The sequence below is a fragment of the Podarcis bocagei genome (genome assembly GCF_964188305.1).
Source record: "Podarcis bocagei genome assembly, chromosome: 1".
Classification (NCBI taxonomy): domain Eukaryota; kingdom Metazoa; phylum Chordata; class Lepidosauria; order Squamata; family Lacertidae; genus Podarcis; species Podarcis bocagei.
In genome coordinates, this window is record NC_138125.1 from 43,305,511 (window position 1) to 43,325,244 (window position 19,734).

The 19,734-nt window shown below is 40.6% G+C and overlaps 1 protein-coding gene across 2 annotated transcripts in view; it reads right to left on the minus strand.

Moving 5' to 3' along the window:
- Positions 1 to 2,451: 2,451 nt before the first annotated feature.
- FSIP1 (fibrous sheath interacting protein 1) overlaps positions 2,452 to 19,734 on the minus strand; it is a 77,803-nt gene continuing 60,520 nt past the window's right edge. The window contains exons 12-14 of one of the 2 annotated variants that reach the window (XM_081208815.1): positions 14,059 to 14,566; positions 12,104 to 12,162; positions 2,452 to 2,549 (exon numbers count right to left, since the gene is read on the minus strand). In XM_081208815.1, coding sequence (XP_081064941.1) covers positions 12,128 to 12,162; positions 14,059 to 14,566 — 543 coding nt within the window. In that variant the 3' untranslated portion in view covers positions 2,452 to 2,549; positions 12,104 to 12,127. Of the gene's footprint in view, positions 2,550 to 11,928; positions 12,163 to 14,058; positions 14,567 to 19,734 lie in introns of those variants that run through there. The other variant, XM_081208814.1, reaches the window with a different exon arrangement.

Genomic DNA, 19,734 nt, shown 5'->3' on the forward strand with positions numbered 1-19,734 from the left:
CAGGATAAGAAAGGACCTCCAGAACTAATTAAGTTCTTAACCCGAGGTACCCCTGTCATTATTTCGATTCATCATCTCCACACTGGCAAATTCTAACTAGCTATGTATCAGACTTAGGCATACCTGTTAAGCCACTTAGTGAAACACGATGGAAGAGCTGGGTCAATGCTTTGAAACCAATGAGATATCATCTTTAACAGGGATCTCTGATGACACAAGTCTGAGAGGTTTCTTTGGAAATACTTCCCAAACTGAAGCTAAGGCCCTTGCTGATGCTGTTTGTAAGTTCAAGCTTGTGGTATTCCTTGCTACATGGTACATCTTTTTCTGAAATCAATCTTACAAGCAATCCACTACAAAATAAGAAAGCTGATTTAAATTCAGCTACAAGCCAATTGCAAGTAACCAAGAAGTACCTTGCGGGCTGAAAGTGTGATGAGGGTTTTCAACATGTTTTGATAGATGCTACTGAGATTGCAAAGGAGCTAGAAATACTGCCACAGCACAAGTTAGAAAAAGGAGAGAGACATGGCAGTTTGAGAATGAGGCCCAAGAGGAAGCCACAAGATTCAAAGCAGAAATCCAAAGTAGGTTTCTACTATGATATCTTAGAAATGACCATATAATCTGCTGAAGAGATATTCCAACAGCTACAACAGTATAATTCCCTATTTGGCTTCCTGTATGATATACTGTATCAACAACAAACAAACAAAAAATCTACTGAAGCTGTAATTAAGACCTGTAAGAATTTGGAAAAAATCTTTGATGCACAATGGAACGAAAGATAGTGGCTTGGCAACTACATCAGTTGAACATGCCCAAGCATCAGCACTTGACCTGAATTGGTGGCAAAATTTGCAAAAGAAAAGGCACACAAAGTGAGATGTTGGTGTGCCTGAAATTGAAACTTCTAGGAGACTTAAATGTTAGCATCACAATGTGTGCTGAAAGATTTCCATTTGTATTTGAGAAAAATTGTTCTTGCCATTTAAAATAAATTTATTTTAGCAGTTTCATGTTGTGTGCTTTTTGTTGCTTTCTACAAGACACACGTTTTTGAAAATTGAAATTAGCAATTTGGCTTGCGGGTGTGGGTGCAGGTTGTTAGCCTTGCCCAGGGTGCAAGAGAGCCTGGCACCGCTGGCACCAGGCAAAAGCCCTGGTAGGCCTCAAAGCTTTGCCCAGTACAAAGGAAGGATGAGAGAATATTAGAGATTTCAAATCCAGCATGAGCAGTTACAAAGCAGTAACCTTCTGGTTGCTCAGACTGGAACTTACAAACTCTGTATAAACAATGAGTTTGAAGCCGTTTTACAAGGTGGTGTGAAGGGTCAGGAAGAAATTTCTGGCAGTAAGAGCTGTTTGACAGGGGAACGGACTCCCTTGGCAGGTTATGGACTCTCCTTCCTTGGTGGTTTTTAAGCAGGGGTTGGGTGACTATCTGTCTTGAATGCTTTAGTCGAGATTCCTGAATAGCAAAGAGTTGGACTAGATGGCCCTTGGGATCCCTTTTGACTCTACACTTCTACGATTCCATGATTCTAAGTGTGTTTTGCCTACAGCACCTGAAGATGGCCACCCTGGTTCAGGAGGGAAAGGAACGATGGTGACATTAGTTCCAGACCTATAGTGGACATAGAAGAAGCAACTCAAAGGGAGGAGAAATATCCATAGTCCAGCTGAAACACCCCCAAGCAGTATCATACATTTTGCTATTGTACACTAAAAACAATTTACAATAATCTGCTACTCTAAAATAACGCAAGCTCACCTATCATACTGCAATCTTCTTTATTTGAACAGCCAGGTTATAATCCAACCCAGAGTTAGGAATATATAAGGCCACTGGTTTCAAAAGGCCTAAGCGTGACTTATGTTTCATTTTTGAAGCAGGCCTAGCTGCAAGTTATCATTTCCACCTTTGTACAATGTCATTGCTCTGCTTATAAAGCAGCCAGTAATACAAATTGACCATGGTCCATCACTAACATTCAATATCACATCTGAACATTTGCCAGCACAGGAAAAATAATACTCCATACAATCTACCTCACTGAAGAGTTTTCAGTGACAATGGTGGGTTGGATTGCTCATTTCCTGCGCAGAATACAAATAGCTCTGATGCCAAATTGTTTCTTATCAGGTGCTGGAGTGTTGATGTAAAACGCTTGTACTCTGAAAACTATTCAGCAAATTTTAGTTACCTTTCTACAAACCACCACAACTTCATCTTTAGATAGACTTATTAGTCTCATAACAAGAAATAGGAGCTAAACAGATGAAACAGAACTCTTCTATAGTTCTTACAGAGCACTTCGAATGTTCCTCTGCCCTCTTTTATAAGCAGGAGTTTGAATTCTGGGAAGGGCAGAAATACCTGCTTAACCTAATTTTTTGCCATAAATTAAAAGGTAACTCACTCTGGAAGACAGCTTTCCATATTACACATTGCATTTGTAGGCTTCTCCTGTGATCTATCATATCACAGTTTCTTCTGTGAGTTCAGGGTGGTATACATTTACTCTCACAATCACCCTGTGATGTAGCTTAAGTGGAGAGACAGTGAAGGACACAAGATCACCCTGTGAGTCCAATAACTTGAGTAGAGATTTGCACCCAGGTTTCTTTTGTAATGATAGGGTTTATAATTTAGAGAGACTCCCTTAGAATTGAGAAATCAATAATTTGAGGACTTGCCCTCAGGTCACGTGATCCAGGCAGTTCCAAAGGCTTAGAAGTCTCTGGACAAGTTGGTCTTAGAGGCTCTGAGGAATAACATTGTTTCAAGACATTCCTCATTCCTCTAGTTTGCCTTTGCACCCAGAATCATTACATCTTTGGGCCAAGTCCAGTACCCTCCTGCAGCCAATCGGAAGCCGCGCGGCTTGGTTTTCGAACAGTTCTGGGAGTCAAACGGACTCCCGGAATGGATTGACAACCAACGTACCACTGTATAAGAATGCAGACACTTAATAATCTATAAAGAAGCACAGAACACAGTTTTGCTGGAAACAAACAGCTTTATAAAAAGGTAAAGGGACCCCTGACCATCTAAATCAGGTTCAAATATAGGAGACGCAAGAAGTTTCTGGCAAATTATAACATTATACTCAATCTACTGTGCTTCTGGCATATGAAGACCAAGTATATTATTTTCCTACTGTGCTTTTCCAGCTGTCTTCTTGTGTTGCCCTTTTTTGAAAGGCACTTTTAGGTTCCTCCTCTGGATTCACTAAGATCATCGCTAGGGGTTATTACAGAAAGCATAGCAATACTTGGCACTCGATCCCCACTTTCCCATTACTAGCAGTTATTTTAGAAAACCTAACACATACCTTTCAGCTTTCCTCCCTTACAGCAGTTAAAATACACCTTGATGCCAAGTTTATGACAGCAGAGGATTTAGGCTGTTGCTTCAACAGTACTTCAGTTGTTATCTCTGAGTAGTAAAACTGTGTCACCAGTGAGGGGCACAGAGGTAATAAACCGAGATCTACCTCCCACTCACATGGGACGCGGGTGGCGCTGTGGGTTAAACCACAGAGCCTAGGACTTGCCGATCAGAAGGTCAGTGGTTTGAATCACTCCCGTTGCTCAGTCCCTGCTCCTGCCAACCTAGCAGTTCAAAAGCACATCAAAGTGCAAGTAGATAAATAGGTACCACCCCGGCGGGAAGGTAAACGGCATTTCCATGTGCTGCTCTGGTTCGCCAGAAGCGGCTTACTCATGCTGGCCACATGACCCAGAAGCTGTACGCCGGCTCCCTCGGCCAATAAAGCGAGATGTGCGCCGCAACCCCAGAGTCTGTCGTGACTAGACCTAATGGTCAGGGGTCCCTTTACCTTACCTCCCACTCAGAGGTACTTGCATTTTATTTAGCGCAGGACTAAATTTTGAGCAGTATGTGTACAATGAACGTAGCCAGAGGTTTTTGTCTTCCTTGAAAGAAAAGGTAGAAGTTAGCTGAACAAACTGATAATCTTTCTTTGGCTGCTTCTGGGCAAAGAATGAAGCCCCAGTATCATAGATGACGAAAAACAGAGCTTCATCCAGGTAAAACATTACGCAACTGATAATGCCCATTCTCACCTGCATAGTTTTGTGGGTAGACATATAGCAAGAACTGGATATGCAAATGTACATCACAATTCAGCAGTGCACCTTGATAAACATCTGCCTCTAATCTGCACCCACAGTTACCATTCCATGAAGGACATTAGCATATGAAAGTTGCTTTTGCATGCATAACTCCCTTGCAGAATTGGGGCAAAGAACTCCAAGAGAGAGAGAGAAATAACAGTGATATATATGTTTTTATGCTACCTTTCCGGGCACAAATGCCTTTCTCAAGTTGGCTCAAAGAAATAACATAAAAACATTTTTAAAATGTAGTGCACACATTTAAAATATTAAAGCTAAAACAGCTAAAGCTCGTATGGTGGCATACAAGTCAAAGCTAGAAGTAGTAGCTGGGAACACTTAGTAAAAAAAAAAGCCAATCACATTATATTAACTCATACTAAATATCACTACTTGGAAACACTTCTTAAAGTTAGGCTGAGAAAAAATGCTCTCTCTAGATCTCAACCGGGATTATTTTTTAAAATATAAATTTCCCCTCCATAGCTGTGTCACCCTCTTTAAACTGAGAGATTACCAACAGTAATGTGCCCACAAAGGCCATATCTGAAGAACTGTAATAATGTTATACAAAAATTCTGTAAATAAATGAGAAACTTGAAATGTTCAAGAACAAACATGAATGTAACACTCTCACGAGAAAGGAAGGAAGGAAGAAAATACTTTTGAGTACCATAACAATCAGAACTACTTAAAAAAAATTAAGTACACAAAATGAATTAGAACAGAGATTTACAGTTTCAGTTTAAAGAAACCCTTTAAGAATAAGTTTGAATAGATTTTCAGAGCTCAGGGAAATCTGCTTAAAGTAATCCTTTTATCCAGAAAATACGTGTATGGAAGATGTCCAAATCTTTGGGTTATTTCATTCCTAAATGGTTCAAAAATTGGACATTATGGCCACATTCCTACATGTTTTAAGTACAGCGACTTACACTGTGTGCAAATAATCAGTTCCATATATAAATATAAGGAACAAATTTTCCAGCCTGAGCTTGCCAAAAGCTTCCTGAAGCTTCGGCAGGAACAAATATCAGGCCATGCACAAGCATAACCTGTGCGTTGATCGCCCAACATGCATATGCAAACACAGGCTTGCAAAGCCCAGAGTTTATTAGGCAGGGCTTAGGCGTTCTTACTAGAAATTAGCCACACAATTCCCTTTTGTTAAAAGTACATCCCCTCACATTTCTCAATATTAAGAAGTACTCAGCTATAATCCTTATACAAAAGCTCAACATCATCTACCAAAAATCAACTGGAAATCCTCTAATCCTCTATTTGTTTCCCCTGAATAAAAATGTTTGACATGAAAAAGACAAGCAGTTGAATCTTTTGGTGACATACGACTGGTCCCCTAAAAATGGGAGCCTCCTCTGAGACTGCAATCTCAAACTTGCTTATTAGTGAGTGATTCCCATTGAACGTGGCGTGACGTACAGTGGTGCCTCGCAAGACGAAAATAATTCGTTCCGCGAGTCTTTTCGTCTTGCGATGTTTTTCGTCTTGCGAAGCACGGTCCGTCGCAACTGCGCCTCTTCCAGCGGCTTTAAAAAAAAAGCGCAAGACGTTTTCGTCTTGTGAAGCAAGCCCATGGGGAAATTCGTCTAGCGAAGCAACGCAAAACCAAAAAACCCTTTCGTCTAGCGAGTTTTTCGTCTTGCGAGGCATTCGTCTTCGAGACACCACTGTACTTTTGAATAAATATCTGCACAGGATGGGGCTGCGCATCTATCTCTCACAGTCTTTCCTGCCAAATCCAAACTGTGATGCACAGAGCTGCCAAGAAATACCATTATACATTGTACAATTCAGATTGTACAATTCAGGGTCTACAGCCAAAGCCATCTTGTAGAACTCTAAGGGAGCTTCCTGTGTTCCTACTATGTGCTATAAGATGGCTTTGGCTGTAGACCCTGAATTGTACAATCTGGGCCTTCTCGGTGGTTTCTCCCAGACTTTGGAGATCCCTTCCTAGAGAAATTAGACCGGCGCCCTCGTTGTTGTCCTTCTGCCGACAGGTTAAGACTTTCTTGTTTGCAAAGGAAGGGCTGGTGCTGTGATGTTTTTATTCTAATGCGCTGTATGTTTTAATATCGCATATATATTCTATTAATATTTAATTTTCTTTAATGATTGCTCTTTTTCTATGTTTTTAGCTGTTTCCATTTTAGCTGTCAGACACCTCGAGTTCCCATCAGGGAAAAAGGTGTGGTGGTGGTGGTGATGGTGATGATGATGATGATGATTTCAAGATTGAGACTATTACCCAATTACTTGACAGTAGCAAGTAATCCCATGTTTTAAGATTTGGTGTGACGGTGGCCTCATGTGCTTACAAGAATAACATTTTATGGGCAGCGAAGGAGGCAAAAGTGAAGAAAAGGGAAATAATGAAATGTGCTTGACATGCTAAGCTGCTTCCTCCCGCAGCCTAGATCAAGACAAGAAAACAGGAACTTGAGGCACTGATCTGGATTAATGGGAAGATGTTGCCTTGTGGCAGGCTTCTGCGGTTAGACCAAACATATGGCATTTATGAGTAACGTCTTACATATAAAAAGTGCTGTCGTTGTAAAGTTCTCTTGTGATGTAAGTAATGTGAAGAAAGGTTGCGGCATCTGGGATCTTTGAGTTTAATATGAACTGGTGGTGACCGACTAGGAGCATGTCCTTGGGATCACAGTAGGGGTCATAGGAGAACAGGATGATAGACTAGATAGGCCATTGGCCTGATCCAGCAGGCCCAACTTGAGTTCTTAAGTCCTTTTGTTTATTTCTACATGCTTAGCAATTTTGCACACGTGCGTATCCAGCTAAAATTCAAGCAATACACCCATGGCACATTCACCCTAGCAAATTTCAATGCCCTGCCTCTATGCGGACCACCCTGGGACCAAGAACGAGAGGTGCATGGTTACTGTGCCTTGTGTGCTAAGAGGACCACCATCGTGGCCAGTCAGTACCATGGTTTCCCCTATTGTTATCCAACTACGTTTTTTGCCTGCATCTTGGTGCCTATATCAGGGACAGTGGGAAACAGACATTGCCAGAGAGGCTGTAGGCTATTCCGGGCAACTCAGTCAAAATAAGGACTGAGATCTAATGTGGTCTGCAGGGGACATTTGTATGTGGAAGGCAGAGTCGTTTCAAGAACAAGAGGACAATTAATGGCTGTTAGAGGTGATCGTCTGCAAAGTGTTTCAAACATATTATAGGCGGGGACCATTTCGCAGGGGCTTCTGTTCCCAGTCCCTGTGCATATCAGGGAGCGTGCATAAACGTCCCCTGTCCCTATTCTGCCCTCTACTGGGACAAAAAGGACCTGGGCCTTGGTGATCACATGTCAACCAGAAGAGCCTAAAATGGTCAGGTCACTGCCTGTATAATGCTACAAAGTTGAGAAAGTTAGAGTAAGGGCAAATGTTGCCCAGTGGAGACCATGCCCCCATGCTATAAGCAGAAGGAAAAACAAAGCATGAGCAGAAGAGAGGTGGAAGTCCGTTGGTGCAAGGTTGGGAGAATAAGTGGATGAGAAAGGATTTCATAGCCACAGGACCGTGCTTCTGTTTGAGCAACAAGCAGGGCGTTATCCTGCAGGAGGCGGACACCTTTGGCCAGCACACCATGCCTGAAACAGCCAAAGCAGCCTGAGGAAGCAGCCAGAGAAATCAGAACAAGAAATATGCAACAGAGAGCAAGGTGCTTCAGGGAAGTACAGGAGCAGAAAGTGAGAGGGGAGTGGGGATTTTACTCAAAACATGTGGTTTTTCTCGTAAAAGAGACGTTTCTCAGGGGGGAAACTGAACCCTCTCACTTTTGGTCAGCATTAAAAATGTGCAAACTCACTGGGGAGAAAACAATCAAATTTGCCTATTCATTTCCGGAGGACTTGATCACCCCTACATGAGACACGGCAGCTGAATAGACAAAGAAAAAAGAAAAGTGCAGAAGAGTTGAAAGCAGAGCACACTTGAGAAATCTGATTTTGTGTCTTGCTCTAGAATGGCTTCTGTGTGCTTTTGAAAAGTGTGATAAAGGAAATTAGGAAAATTGTGGGGGTGATGGGAAGACTACCCTCTTTACAGGGATAATGGGAAAGAAACTGCAGTCCTGGGCATAATTGCTGGGAACCAACAGACACAATACATTGCTTCAGAGTAAACGCCCCTGCTGCCTATAAGTTGGCCTGCCCAGAGATTGTGCTTGTACCATAAAAGAAAAATCATTAGCAATTACTGTAGTGGCCCAAATATAAGCCACACCCGAATATAAGCTGCACCTTTAAAATTCAAAGAAGAAAAGACAATACCCGAATATAAGCCGTTCCCTTAAAATTTTGTAGGCACTCACGCCCATTCCGTTTTACCGTATGTCTGTTTCAGCAGCAATATCATAAAAGCCAATTTTTGTAAGGTCACGAATTTAAGCCACACTTTAACTTTTCACGGTCAAAATTTGGGGGGAAAGTGTGGCTTATATTCGGGCCAATATGGTAGTTTTCATGAAATATTGCATGCTAAAATGGAACTACTAAAGTAAAACTTGGCTAAAAATAATAATACAGCCAACAGGAGAACAACAGTTGGCGCTAATATTCCCTACAATGTTATGCATAAGAGATGGGTGGGTAGCAATATGTCAAATGCCTTACAGTAGATGCTGAATTTTAGGTCCTTAGTAAGTATGATCATGTCATAAGTAAGTGGTAAAATTCATCAAAGGAGGGCTTATATGACAATGTGAAGACATCTGAACAGGTATGGGTAGAAGAAGAGGGGGATGTATTGAAAGGGTATATAGTGATACCTGCTTCACTTGTTTCAGCAGCCTAGTGCCAACCCTAACATTGAGGAATCCAAAACTGGGTCAATAAGATGTTGCTTTGTGGCAGCCTCTTGTAGTTACAGTCAGAACTTCTGACAGTAATGTCACTGTATGGTAGAGTTATCTAACCACAGCAAAGCTGTCTTGTCTAACCAGGTGTAATATTAAGGCAAATGAATATTGGCAAGCAGTGATTTGTGATTTAAGGAACGTGTTTATTTTGGCTTGCTTAGCAGCTTTGCAGATTCTCAAAAATGGGACAGTGAAAGAAAAGCCTATGCTGCACATAATCCTATTACAGCTAAAAAAGGATATAAAAGACCACCAGAGAAAGAGGAAGTTTGGCAGGATTAGACAGCTACAAAGGTGCCCACATTACTAGAAACCATGGCAAGCTTCTAGGCTCTGCCCCCGTGTTGATCAGGCTGCAGCAGGGCCTGAGAGGCACGGGGTTACTGCAAACTGTGGGCTAAGAGATTGTACCAGATGCAACTGAGCTCTGCCCTCCACTGTCATCTAAACAGAGTCAGTCTGTTCAACCAATAGTATTTGGCCACTTCTGGATTTACAGTTGCCGCTGTTTAAACAGACATCAGTTTTGCATAGCAGCTTCCGCAGCCCACTCTGCTGCTTGCCTGCCAGGCTTCTGTTTCTATTATTAAAACAAGACAAGTTGGTGTCTGCTTCTTGCTCTTTTACTTAGTCAGACTGCCACGTGCGCTTCTGCTGATCTGCCAGAACCAATCCCTGCTCTTGGGACATCCTGTACCAACAGGTTTAAACCTGCTCCTTTGCACTTGTGCCCGATGCCTGTTATATCAGCTCCTTCACCTGGCATCTCTCTTTGGTTGTGTTCCTTATGCCAACCTCGTTTGTTAAGCAGAGAGACTTAAGGCTGCCTGCCCCTCACCAATGCATAAATCCATTCTTAAAATTAAACCTCAGTTGCCTTAAGCATCAGTGGTGGTCAAATGCCACAACTTCAGTTGGAAAACCCACAGCAAGGGTCAAGGTTTAGAAAGACGTGCCATGGGAGTGCCATTAGGAAGAACTTCCTGACAGTAAGAGCTGTTTGACAGTGGAATTTGCTGCCAAGGAGTGTGGTGGAGTCTCCTTTTTTGGAGGTCTTTAAGCAGAGGCTTGACAACCATATGTCAGGAGTGCTCTGGTGGTGTTTCCTGGACTCGATGGCCCTTGTGGTCTCTTCCAACTCTATGATTTTATGATTCTATGAGTGGGCTTGCTATTAGAAGTATGTATAACCAGACTCTCTGATCTCCAGAGCAAATGGCTACAACCATGGCACTGCAGCACTAGTGCTCCTCTTTTCTCAGGGACATCTTGCCACTAGGTGGTTCCTTCCAAGGCAATGTCCACTCAGCTGCAGGCAGAGGCACAGATCAGCAAGATATTTCAGTGCAAATACCCTTCATAGGGGACCCACTGTGCTCTTCTTGCACGATCGCCTTTGAGGACAAGGCACAATCTATTATAATCCTATTGCTATTTAACAACCACTTGCTCATATTCTCCCCTTTACTCTCTTGTTGGCAATTTGCAGATTGTAAACCTACAGGCAGGGGGCTCAGGTTTATAATTATTGTTGAACAAGGAAGTATGGGTGATTAGTAATGATTAATGAATGCTAAATAAATCCCTATCTTCTTTTTTACTCAATGCTGAAATAGAGCAATTCCCTACAAGATTTGCCAGACTAACAGGCTTTCTCCTGTTTGTCTCCCCACGGAGAGCCTGAAGGTCCATAAATAGCAACACCCTAGTGGTCCCGGGCCCTAAGGAAGTTAGATTAGCTTTAACCAGAGCCAGAGCCTTTTCAACTCTGGCCCCAACTTGGTGGAACGCTCTGTCTCATGAGACCAGGGCCCTGCAGGATCTGATTTCTTTCCGCAGGGCCTGTAAGACAGAGTTGTTCCACCTGGCCTTTGGCTTGGAGCCAATTTGATTCCCTCCCCCTCTTTCTTTTTCCTTTCTCCTCCTATGATGAGGCTGCATTTTAATATTTTAATGTTTCAATATTTTAATGTTGTATTTTAATCTTGTTTTTAAGTTGTATTCAATCAACTTGTTTTTATTATTGCTTGTTAGCCGCCCTGAGCCCAGCCTTGGCTGGGGAGGGCGGGGTATAAATATTATTTATATTTATTTTTATTTTTATTATTATTATTATTATTATTATTATTATTATTATTATTATTTCACACATGCGTTATTGGTGTCAGGATAAATGGAATGTGCATCTGAGTAGCAGACTATCTTTTTACTTCTAACAGAATGTATGTTACAATGTGCAATTTAATATGACTCCCTGCCCACAGTTTTTCACAGCTGCCTGTACATTGACACTATGCTAATGCATGACTAGAGCTAATCTTTGATGATAAACCTGTGGACAGGGCCCATGCCTTTGTGGTGGTGGTGTAGTTGTGCATAGAGACCAGTCACTGTAGATGTTTTAAAAGTAATAAATAAATAAACAAACCACAAAAGCAAACATAAAACTAATGGTAGCATTTTGCAGTTCTTCCCCGCTCAGATTTTTTTATAAATCATCATCACATAACATACAAGAATGAACATGTCCAGATTCATATAAGTAGCAGGGAATCAAGTTTCAAACAGAAAACAGAGGTACATTTGAGCATCCCATTCTCTGCATGCCTCCTGTTTAGATGAATCTGCCAAAGACTTGTTCTGTTGATATTTAAATATGGCTCACTGTAAGGAATGCGGACTTATGTCTCAGTTACAGAAAAGCTGTTGCTATACTGCACGCATCATGAGAACCTAGGCATACAGTGTCATGTAGTTTATTTCCTAAGACTCGTCAAGATTTCATAATTAGAAATCAGGTAAAGGAGCCTAAAACCACATCTTTGGGATATTTAAAAATAAAAATAAAAAAATAACATGCATGCAAGTTATTGATGCTGTTTCCAGAAATCAACAGAGAATTTTTTATTTAGAAGTTCAATTGCCACAGGAAAGTAAGACAAAAAGCATTTACTATAGGAAAAACATTTTCACAGAATAATAAGCTGTTATGGCTCAGATCTGGATGATTTCTGAAATGATCTTAACTAAGTAAATCAATAACCAACGAAATAGACTTTACCAATGCAGTGAAGGTGGCAGCATATTACTCTTCAGTCATGTCTTCATCTTTCAGTTCATCTGTACAGAAATAAAACCATTCTTGGCTTATTGAAAGGCCTACAGTATTCAGAAGTATAAATGAAAAAAGCAGCTGGATGTTATTGTTGCTGTCAGCCAACTCTGGGCATTGCTGGCCACAGACTAGGCCACGGGTAATCAATATGGTGCCCTCCCAATGTTGATGGAATATGACTCCCATCATCCCTGAACACTGAGAACACTGGCTATACTTATGGAAGTTTGAGTTCAACACCTTGAGGACATCGCATTGACTATTCCTGCCCTAGGGTATTTGCCAACCAGATGCCAGTGGGAAGCCAGGAAACAAGACCAGAGCACACTTTGTGATTCCAAGCAACAGGTGTTCAAAGGCATCCTGCCTCCAAAAGAGGTGGTAGAACATTGTGGCTAGTTGAATGCCTTGTGATAATTGGCCTGATCTTCTTTCAAAGCTATCGAAGTGATCGTCACTACTGCCTGGAGAAGCAAATAATTTAACTATGCACTGTGTGAAGAAGTGCTTTCTTTTGCCTATCCTGAATCTTCCAACATTCATCTTCCTTGGATGGCCCCAAGTTCAAGTATTAAGAGAAAGGAAGAAAAACTTATCTCCATCCACTTTTTCCATACCATGTATTATGCAAAATTCATCTGCTTTCTAGCTTGTATGTCTGGGTCGCTGTCACATAATTCCTTACAGTCTACTAAAAATGTCAAATCCCAAACATTTAATCATGATGACCACTAGATGGGTACAAAGATACTACATTATAGCTAAGCAATATTGCTGTATTCCAAGTAAATGTTTCATTTGATAGAATACTGGAGTTTGACCTTGGAAATCCTAGGAAATCCTTGCTCGGCTATATTCTAACTTGGGAAAGTCAACTGCTGCTATATGAATAACCATAGCACAGGAGATGTTTCAGTCATTCTCTCATCATCCCTGACCATTGGTCATGCTGGTCCAACACCATCCCTAGATGTACTAGAGACATTAGGGAAGCAGAAGGGGTGCTAGACACTGATTTATTTATTTTTTGGCAGTAACCACGTATTTACTGTAGCATCTAATCTGCCTGTTGCTCTATAGGGGCTTTGCCAAAATCTTGTGAGAATTCTATGTCTTGCATTTATTCTACTTTTCTTTGCCTGGATAGTTCAAGGTGGTACATAAAGTTAAAAAGACTCAACAATAAAATATGTTTAAATGCATTCTTCATTCAAGTGTCATTCAGCAGCAGAGGCTTCTGTTAGAAAAGTCAAAATGACTGATGAGTACTCAGAACACTTTGCCACAACGAAAGAGGAGTCTGGCCAATTTATACACATTAATTGACTTCTAAGGACTCCTGTGCATTACAGTGGTATGCTCAGAATAGAGAGACAATGTATTCCTACCCTTTGTTAATATTATTGGGCAACACAGGAAAACTTCCAGACACTAAACCAATAAAATTTTAAAATGATCTCTAACTAGAAATACCCATCACCTCTGTATTATTATTGAGCAATGCTACCAGTTCCTTTTTAAAAAAAATGCAGTCAGTTGACCTTTTCTGCAACCTTTTACACATTTTATCGACACAATGAACAAAAGAAACAGGTTTACATATTATTAAAGAGATAATTCATCTGTGTATATCCAACTTTATTGCCAGCTGACATAATCAATCATTATTTTTAGTGCTTTTCCTGAGAACTAATCTCACAGCTATTTATGTCAGTTCAAGAATGTCAGAAAACATTTTGAAATTTTGTGTTATTTCTGGCATCGTTTTGTGCCTTATGAAAGGGCTTTTTTGCCCTACCAGTGTAATCATAATACATTAGTGCATACCTTCGATGAGAACCTGCTTGGGTTTTTTAAATCACAATCAAAAGCCTATTCCAACGGTTTATTAAGAACCTCACCTCCTCTGGTTTTCAATGGTATGCTAGGAATGTTGACATCTGTGGATGGCTCATTGTTCATGCTGATACAATAAAAAGGTTCATCAAGAAAAGAAGGCCTTTTCAGCCTGTCTGTACTAAGGGCTATTGACATGAAGTAGTCCTCAGAGCTACTGGCATGCACAATCTCTTCCTCTTGGCTTTCTTGATTCTCATTTTCTTTTTTCTCTAACAGGTGAGATTCATCCAGTGCTCTGCTGAGATTGCAGTCAGAAGTTTCCATCATTTCCTTTGAACATGTATCATTATCTTGAGCATCCATCATTTCTGGGTTTGCCAGCTTTTCCACACTTTGGGCATCATCTGATGGAATGATGTCTTTAGCTGTGTTGCAACAGAGACTTGTTCGTTCAAGAAAGGATCCCTGAGATTTTGGCAAGGTAAGACTGTTTGCTCTTCTTGGGGTTTGCATACATTCTTCCACAAGGGCATTAAGCTGCTCTTCTGAGAGACAAGGCAGTACATCTGGCTGGAAAAACAAGGGGGAAATTCTCCCTGTCAAAATATAACTATAAATAATGCCTTCATAAAACAGCTTGACGACACACAGAAATAATGGAAGCATTGATCTCTGATGCCAAAGAGCATAAACCAGGCTCCAAAATGAAGGAAAAGTACCAGACAATGAACCAAGAATGTTTTAATATGATCTATAACTGGAAATACACCTCCCACCTGTGGATTAAAAAAATAATAATACCTGCAGCAACTTGCTACCAGCCTGAGCTGAAGAGCTTTTGGGAAGCAACCGGTCACAGAATTAGACACAAATGTCCTATTGATAGTGTGAGGACATGACTGGTCTAATTGTAACAGCATCAATACCTTAGCCACAATAGAGCCAATGTTTCCTAGCCCACCACACTGCAGCACTCACAATAGTCTTTAAGTGACATTTTAGAGCCCTAGTGAGAGCAGTGGCAGTGTAAGCTGCTATTCACCCAATCATACACTTGAGTACACGGCCACATGAAGTGAGGTCAATTTTTGATGCTGCTACTTACAGAGGGGCCACCGCAGCCATTTCCAGCAACTGCAACATTGAAAAAGGAAAGTCATGGTAGCAGAAATGGCTGGCCCTGTGCACTTGTAGTATGTAGCTCCTTCCTATTAAAGTTTCCAAATGTGGTTGTGAATAATTGCATATTTGTGCAAAGATCCTAATATGAATGCTGAACATTGTAAGAATGGCCAATGCAGAGATGCCTGCATATGTGAGTGGAAAATATAGGGTCAAAACAAATACAATACCTTGTTACGCAGATGCAGATGCAATAGTCACAACATATAGAGCACTACAGGCTGAATGGTAATGTTCATAACAAATTTTTTCCTGGTTACCTCCTAACATAAGAATCAAGTCCAGGATGTACACCATATACTATCCTTAAGCAAGGTATATAACCTATTTAATTAAATCCAGTGTAGATATATTTCTTCCTTTCTTAATACAATCTTGTTTGAATTCATATATTACACAGTCCTTGAATATGAAACAAGGAAATATCTGGAAACCTTGTTCTGTCCAACCTAGCTGCCTGAGCCAGCCAGCCTGTGTCTGCCACCAATGCTAGTCAACCTCATCAGCTGTATCGTCCATGACATTCCATGGACCTTTCCTTAATCACATTCGAGGACTGTGTAATATAGGAATTCAAACAAGAATGTATAAAGAAAGGAATAAATATATCTGCATTGGTTTTAATCTGCATTGGTAGATCTATTGGCTGTGCCTTTATCTGCCTAGGTACCCATTTTATTCTTTATGTTCGAAGTGGCTAACAATCTGGCTTAAAAAGGAATAAACACATATGCTTTAATAAAATCCACGAAGTCTTGCAATATAAGCAATATATAAAAGCAGCATCAATAAATCAACTAAACAATCCAACGTAGCAATGATCAAAACTCAATGGCTGGTCAATTTACAGATGGTTAATTTAATCATTGCTTTGGGATCAGCCTGCAACTTGAATTTGTTATCAGATGTAAAGCTTTAAAAAAAAATTAACTAATAACAATAATACAGGCAAATAGGTTGGTTTGAAGTACCTGCTTAAACACCAGAAGATATGGAGTCTGACAGATCTCCCCATTTAGGACATTCCACATCATGCAGAAAAGGCCCTGTTTCTGACTAAGATACCAAAAGGAGGAAATACATATTTCATGCACCAATCAGATATTCCCTCTTGCCAGTGCTAAGAAGCAGCAGTCTGAGTTTTATAGCTTCGTAACTAATTCTTACGGCAAGCCAAAAGGGACACCATCCAGCCAAACGTTTTAATTTCCTTGGCTTCAATGGAAGACATTTATGCACATAGTGAACCATCACACTGAAATTGAGTCTTAACTTTAAGTTGGGCCATGCTCTCAGTAAGTGATGGACCCATTTTAGTACACATTTGACCAATTAATTTATGGATCGACAGAAAACTCACACAGAAATACTGACTGCTCTTAAAGAGAGCAGAGGGCCTTCTCGGTAGTGGCACCTGCCCTGTGGAATGCCCTCCCATCAGAAGTCAAGGAAATAAACAACTGTCTGACTTTTAGAAGACATCTGAAGGAAGCCCTGCTTAGGGAAGTTTTTAATGTTTGATGTTTTATTCTGTTTTTAATCTGTTGGGAGCTGCCCAGAGTAGCTGGGGAAACCCAGCCAGATGGGTAGGGTATGTATTTATGTATGTACGTATGTATGTATAAATAAGTAAATAAATAAATATTATTATTATTATTATTATTATTTATTATTATTTTGCGGTCACAAAAATAAATACCGGTATGTTAAACAAACAAACAAAAAAGCCACTACTCCTTAATATACAGAAGTATTTCACTTCTTGAAATACCAGTATAAACATTGACCTCGTGTTTTATTATGAAAATAATACAATAAATTACTGTACATCTAGGATTGCCACTTTTGAGTGTGAAGGCCTTTCAAAACCTTTGGATGGGCAAAAATTTAACAATATATTTGCCTTTCATGAAAATATTGTACTGCCAAGTACCTGTGAATTCCTTCTAGTAGCGCCAAGTGGGATGGCTTTAAGTTACCCATCATTTGTTCACTTTTCCAATAAAAAATAAAATTCCAGTTTTGGAAGAGTGTAGTGGCAATAGAGTCCATCATCAATTTAAGTTACCATATCTATCCTTACTCCAAGCAAATGTGCTTACGATTGGTATGTAATTCTCCAAAGTATAGTGTGTGGATTTTTCTCTTCTGTGTCCAGCTACAATTGCTTATTCAGTAGATTTAGCCATAAAAGAACTCTTCAAACCTCCCTAAGGGCTTTCCTTTCTTCTCATATTTCTTGCTGGCGTCCTTATACAAACATTTCTTGTCAAGAAGTAAATCAGCTGAGGCAATCAGCACACAGGCTGACATTTGGACAAATAATTAAAAGATTGAGTTACGCTTGTGAGGGAATCTCTCTTTTTTCCATTTTAAACACTTGATAGTAGAAATGTATTGCAGCTATCCTAATGTTCAAGGGTTTAAGGGATGCTAAGAACCTGCTTAAATAATGTACCTGCTGTAGCATCGATATTGTTACTGAGGTGATGGATTCTTAGGTAAAGGTAAAGGTAAAAGGGTAAAGGGACCCCTGACCATTAGGTCCAGTTGTGACCGACTCTGGGGTTGCGGCGCTCATCTCGCTTTACTGGCCGAGGGAGCCAGAGTACAGCTTCAGGGTCATGTGGCCAGCATGACTAAGCCGCTTCTGGAAAACCGGAGCAGCGCACGGAAACGCCGTTTACCTTCCCGCTGGAGCGGTACCTATTTATCTACTTGCACTTTGACGTGCTTTCGAACTGCTAGGTTGGCAGGAGCAGGGACCGAGCAACGGGAGCTCACCACTCACTTCTCCTCACTTCTCCTGATGTCTGCCATATATACCTCCTGTGCTGTTCCAAATGGTTCCTCAACCCTCTTGAGCTGACTGGGAAGTAAGAACAAGCAAAAATCACATCTCCTTCCCTTTCCACTCTCAGAAGCCTTGGTTGGGTCTAAGAGCTTTCCCTCTTACTTATTTTATTACATTTTTTCTTATGCCTTTCCATGTAAGGAGCTCAAGATGGCATACGTGTTTCTCTGCCACCCATTTAATACTCATAACAGCCCTTTGAGATAGGTTAGGCTGAGTCACAGTGATGGGCCAATGATCACCCAGCAGCATAGCTTAGAGAACATTTGACCCTGAGTTTCCCTAGTTCTAGTCTGACACTACACAAAACTTCCGCCATTTCAGTGTCAAGCACAGGCCTATCTGTTTGCCCGTGCTTTTTTAAAGGGTTAGAGCTGAATGTATTTGTACATGGCTTGGTTTAAAGCTGTGGCTTTGGCTTTAGCTGTTCCTATTGTTTCAATGAATTTATATTTTATTGTGTTGTTATATGATTAATTATATTTTATTGTGTGCCCAACTTTGGGAAGAAGCCTTAATAAATAAACTGAAATATTTAGTAAATATTACTGTTGTAAACATTACTGTTGCAGGGGGTACTTGTTCTGTAGTCTGGGTCCTATTAGAATAGATAATGTGCTCCTTATTCTTCCTAATTTTTAGCAGGACAATGTCCCTATGTGTGCTACACTTTTTAAGGCTGAGAGTGGGGGGGGGGAGCATTCATTGTCAGCTGTGTTGGGTGCTTCCTAATTATCTTTCCTGCAGGTTTCTCTTTATGTAAGTTGCAGCCAGCTAACATGGTATTTCCCTGACCCCAGATGCCTTTTTCTACCTGAGGGTCTTTAAAGCTTAGCTGAATTCCTCAGCTGCATGAGTCTATAGGATAAATCCTGCTGCATGTGGTAGGAATGTGTACTTGTAATTACTTTCTGCACAAACCCTGTTCTGACTCCAAGCTTTCGAGCTCAAAGGTTTAGGGATTGTTTTCAGTGTCAGTACTGAAAAAGAGACAGGCAATCAGCAAAAATTAATATATGTTGCTTTTTCATGGCCCAGAACATTAGTATGATAGACACGCTCCAAAAACAGGTTCTGTCAAAAGTCCAGTCCTCAAAATGTGCCACCAAACTGGGGTCTAATTTTAAAAGTCATATTGATTTACAATATACAGTCAATGAGATATATGTGTATTCTTCACATAAGAAAAAAATGAACCAGAGGAATAGTTCAGGCATGTTGCTTCTACATTTCACAACTTTGGCTCAGAGAAACATTAATCCACTCTAATTACTCATTCTTTATTCCAGTTCCTTCTCACCCTTAAACTGCTGAGGTGTATTAAACATATGTTATGTTATAAATATGGCTTTTAATCTCTTTTGCGGCAACTTGCTCCTTCCTTGCTGAAATAAATCTACTGTGAGCATTCAATAATTTCTTGAAACTGTTTTTAATTTGTTTGATTGTTGTTGCTGTTGTTGTTGTTTTGGGGAAGGGGAGATGGGTCTGCGAAAGGAGCTGGGGGACCAGTCACAGTGGTTGAGGGTAGGGGGTGGTATGGTGTTTAAGGTGGGGCAGGCCAGGTAAGGGGCACATGGCACAGGAAGTTGGGGACTATGCCACATGCCAGCGCCCCCCCCAAACCTGGGGAATTGTGAAACACTACAAAAAATTCAGAACAATATTTTAAAATTTTACAAGTGAAGAGAACTGACAGTAA